Source organism: Rutidosis leptorrhynchoides, chromosome 2, assembly GCF_046630445.1.
Source record: "Rutidosis leptorrhynchoides isolate AG116_Rl617_1_P2 chromosome 2, CSIRO_AGI_Rlap_v1, whole genome shotgun sequence".
In the NCBI taxonomy this organism is placed as follows: Eukaryota; Viridiplantae; Streptophyta; class Magnoliopsida; order Asterales; family Asteraceae; genus Rutidosis; species Rutidosis leptorrhynchoides.
The window spans coordinates 359,503,688-359,507,626 of NC_092334.1; the positions used below are offsets into that span (position 1 = coordinate 359,503,688).

Genomic DNA, 3,939 nt, shown 5'->3' on the forward strand with positions numbered 1-3,939 from the left:
GTTGATCATAGTTAATCGAATTTAGTGATCAATCGAAAAAGTGTTAAAAACATATTAAGTAACTATTCATCCCCCCTCATATTACTTATACACTTTTTGCCCGTTTCATCCCTCTATTTTATTTTCTGTATTTTTCATCATTAAAAGCATTTTAAAGTATCAATATGATCCATCACCCTAACGAAGGTTAACTGAGTCCGTTAAAATTATTCACATGGACTATCCACGTAATCTTTAACTAATTAAATTACAAAAATAAATTCCTTCTTCCTCTCATTATTATGTCTGGCAAATACACACAAAATTCGTTAATATGATATAGTATCGGAATTAGAATGTAAAGAAGAACTAATCTTGAGAATTCGATTTATTTGATATGTTTTCTTCGCGGCTGATGATGATGAATTTTGCGATGATGATGATGATGGTCAATAAATAACATGAAGGTGATAATAGTAATGAATTGGTAATCCTTTGTATATAGTACTAGACTAGATGAAATTAGAAATTAATTTTTTAAAGGCACTAGATGACATTAGAATACAGATAATAAATAAATTACGGAGTAATATAAAAACAAAAAGTAAAATAGTTATTAATGTTCAATTACTACTACTTAACTGTTTGTATTTAATTTTGACCCAACCTGCGTGCATTTTGCTAGCCTTATTAGTGTGTTTCACATTAAGATTGAGGTTTCATTTGTATTTCATTGTATGTAAATAAATAGAAGATCAGTGAGAGGACAGTTAATTGGTTTAATGTTATGTTCCAGAAACTTATATACTCGTAATTTGTTTGCTTCATTATTTTCCGAAAACAATATTCATAAACAATTTAGGGCTTCGGTAATTTCTCACCATTCCATAACAGCAAATCTGAACATACATCAAACATAAAGCCGGCAACCCCATATGATGGCGATGAAACTAGAGTAATCGATAGGGATATCGTTAGGATGAATCGGTTGAGGTTTGAGATGTATACTTCGTGTAATTTGTATGTACTTGCCGGACATAATAAGAGAAAGAAAGAATTGTTTTTTGTAATTTAATTAGTTAAATATTACGTCGATAGTTCTTGTGAATAATTTTAACGGATTCGGTTAGCATGCGTTAATGTGAATGATGAAATTGAGACTTTAAAATACTTTTAAGGATAAAAAATGCAAAAAATAAAATAAATAGATGAAACGGACAAAAAAGTGAAAAATACATAGACGAAATGGGTAATTTTGTCTTCTTTTTTTTTTTTTTTTAATACTCTATTAAAGAGACTTTACACGTGAATTTTAAGCCTAGTGAACTCTGCCACGTGGTGAATTCTAAATGGTGTTAATGAAGTGTATAACTTGCGTTAGATGAATTCTTCAAAACTTAAGCACTAAGTCGATATATTCCAAGACTTGGTCAATAACTTGGTGCTATGTAAATTGACTTGTGGACAATATCATGGGAAACTATAAATAGGGATATAACAGAATATACATACAAATACGTTATATATTCGATCAGAAGGCAGAAAGGTACAACTCAAAAAGTTAAAGTTACAAACATCTTAAGCACCAGGTAATATCTCGCATTTTAAGGTACACATCCATTCCATTGGCTTGATTTGTATTATGCTGTGAAATACTTAACCATTGTAAATTGGAATTGTATTATACTAGATCAGTTTAAAAAAAAAATCCACCTTGTTGATTTTATAATAATTTATTTTAGATAAAATAGCTCATTGAACTATGGACATAATAGAAAATTCGCAATTATATTTTAAATCTAAAAAAAACAAAACCAGAAAATATATTTGTGACTAGGGAGTAAATAGTTATCAATGTGATTGAGAACGATCTCTTAATATTGTTGATTCCGAAAGAACTTCCAACCAATATGAAAACACGGATTATATTTTTATAATTATATTAGAAATATTTCAAGCCAACCATGCCTTCATAAAAATACTATAGTATATAATGTGTTTATAATCATTAATGAAACAGTGTGGAACCCTAATTCCCTAGTTTTTCGACCTAACTGAAAATCATTTTACTTTCTGTGAAGATTGAAGAAGTCATTTATCTATAGTTATGTAAGTGAGGGAGGTTATTATGAACTACATTGGTTCATTTGCTAGAAGTCATGACAATTCTGTTTTGTTTATGACTATATCTGAATGTACACTAAAGTATTTTCAAATATAATAACTACGTACTACGTATATGATCTGATGCAACAGATCGAAAGATGGGGATGAGTTTGAGCAAGTTGTTTAGCCAGTTATTTGGAAAGACAGAGATGAGAATTTTGATGGTAGGTCTTGATGCTGCTGGTAAAACTACCATCTTATACAAGCTAAAGCTAGGAGAAATTGTGACAACAATCCCTACAATTGGTACGTCGTCATCGTTATATATAGATGTATATCATATAATTTCATTAAGTGATGCATCTTGAAAAACACATATAGGAATGTTTTCCCATTTTATTAGCTTAATAGTTAGAAGGTTTCTAATACTAAAAGTTTGTTTTCAGGATTCAATGTTGAAGCTGTTGAATATAAAAATATCAGCTTCACTGTGTGGGATATTGGTGGCCAAGACAAGGTTTGTACTGTTATTATTTAGTTCCGTGTTAAATGGGATCGAACTATCAAATTTGTGTTTCTTGTGGTTTGACGTAAATTGTGATTTTTATTTTTTTTTGTTTGTTTCAAGATTCGTCCCTTGTGGAGGTTCTACTTTGCAAACACACAGGGGATCGTGTTTGTAGTGGATAGCAATGACAGGGACCGCGTAATTGAAGCAAGGGACGAGCTTTTTAAGCTTTTAAATGAGGTTTGCCATTCTCATTTACTTACATATACTTGCAACTTATTTTCACTATCCTTTATATCATGGTTTCATCATGATGAAGTTGAACACAAAATTAATCCGATTTTTCGTATCCTTTAGAAAAGTCACTAGAACACCAAGTCTTAATTGCTTTTCTTCTTTTTTTCTTTTTTTATTTTTTGCGGCAAAAGGTTAATAACCCCCAACCCAGACCAGTCCACAATCGGCTGTCAATTTCATAATGTGAGGGGCAAGATGCCCCATCCATTAACAATTCGAACTATGTGTCATTGACGCTCCTTTAAAGAGCCATAGTTTATTGATTCGAACTATCAGTCAACTTAAAGTTACTTCGATTGTAATTACAGGATGAGCTAAGAGACGCGGTTCTTCTGGTCTTGGCTAACAAACAAGATTTGCCAAACACAATGAATGCTGCAGAATTAACTGATAAGCTCGGTCTGCATACTCTTCGTCAACGCCCTTGGTAAACTGCCCTAAATTCTAAAAAACTTTTTGTTTGTTTATTTGAAATGTTGTGGACACTTCAAGTATATTTAGAAGTTCTATTGACTTTTAAACTGTTTGACTCGGTTCATAATCATAATCACATATATTTGAACCATAACCCAAATATGACACATTTTTAAAATAACTTTGTGAATATATGTCTTGTAAACTAATTGGTATGTTAATGTTTAGGTACATTCAAAGCTCATGTGCAACATCTGGTGAAGGGCTTTATGAAGGCCTAGATTGGCTCTCCAAAAACATTGTTAGAAAGGCAAGTTAACTTAATGTGCTAAAAACATTTAAATTAGTAGTTTTCTTCTAGCTATGGATCGATGGATGGACGTCTATACGTCAATTTAATTACTGTAATCTCTAGATATAAGCTTTGGTCCTTATGATATACCTTTTGTTGCAGGTATAAAAATGTACATCAGATGGGCACAAATGATTTCTTTGTGGTTCTCGTGTGGAAAATAATTAAGGATTCTTTATATATCCTTCAAATGCAGCTTGTACTATGGTGGTTTCGCTTAAACCAAAGTTTATAGGAAGATTGTGAATTGAAGGTTGATTTTAATAGATACATTTGATTTGAT

At 31.2% G+C, this 3,939-nt stretch overlaps 1 protein-coding gene across 2 annotated transcripts; it reads left to right on the forward strand.

Annotated features, from left to right (window-relative positions):
• The first annotated feature begins 1,497 nt into the window (after positions 1-1,497).
• Positions 1,498-3,623, forward strand: LOC139892000 (ADP-ribosylation factor 2-B-like). Of its 2 annotated transcripts, none has more exons than XM_071875032.1 (6): positions 1,498-1,568; positions 2,236-2,391; positions 2,532-2,602; positions 2,714-2,833; positions 3,199-3,317; positions 3,533-3,623. In XM_071875032.1, the coding sequence occupies exons 2-6, from the start codon at positions 2,244-2,246 to the stop codon at positions 3,621-3,623; spliced, it is 549 nt and encodes a 182-aa protein (XP_071731133.1). In that variant the 5' UTR covers positions 1,498-1,568; positions 2,236-2,243. The 2 variants fall into 2 exon arrangements, with proteins under 2 accessions (XP_071731133.1, XP_071731134.1); XM_071875033.1 differs by having other exon boundaries at positions 1,515-1,588.
• Positions 3,624-3,939: the final 316 nt, after the last annotated feature.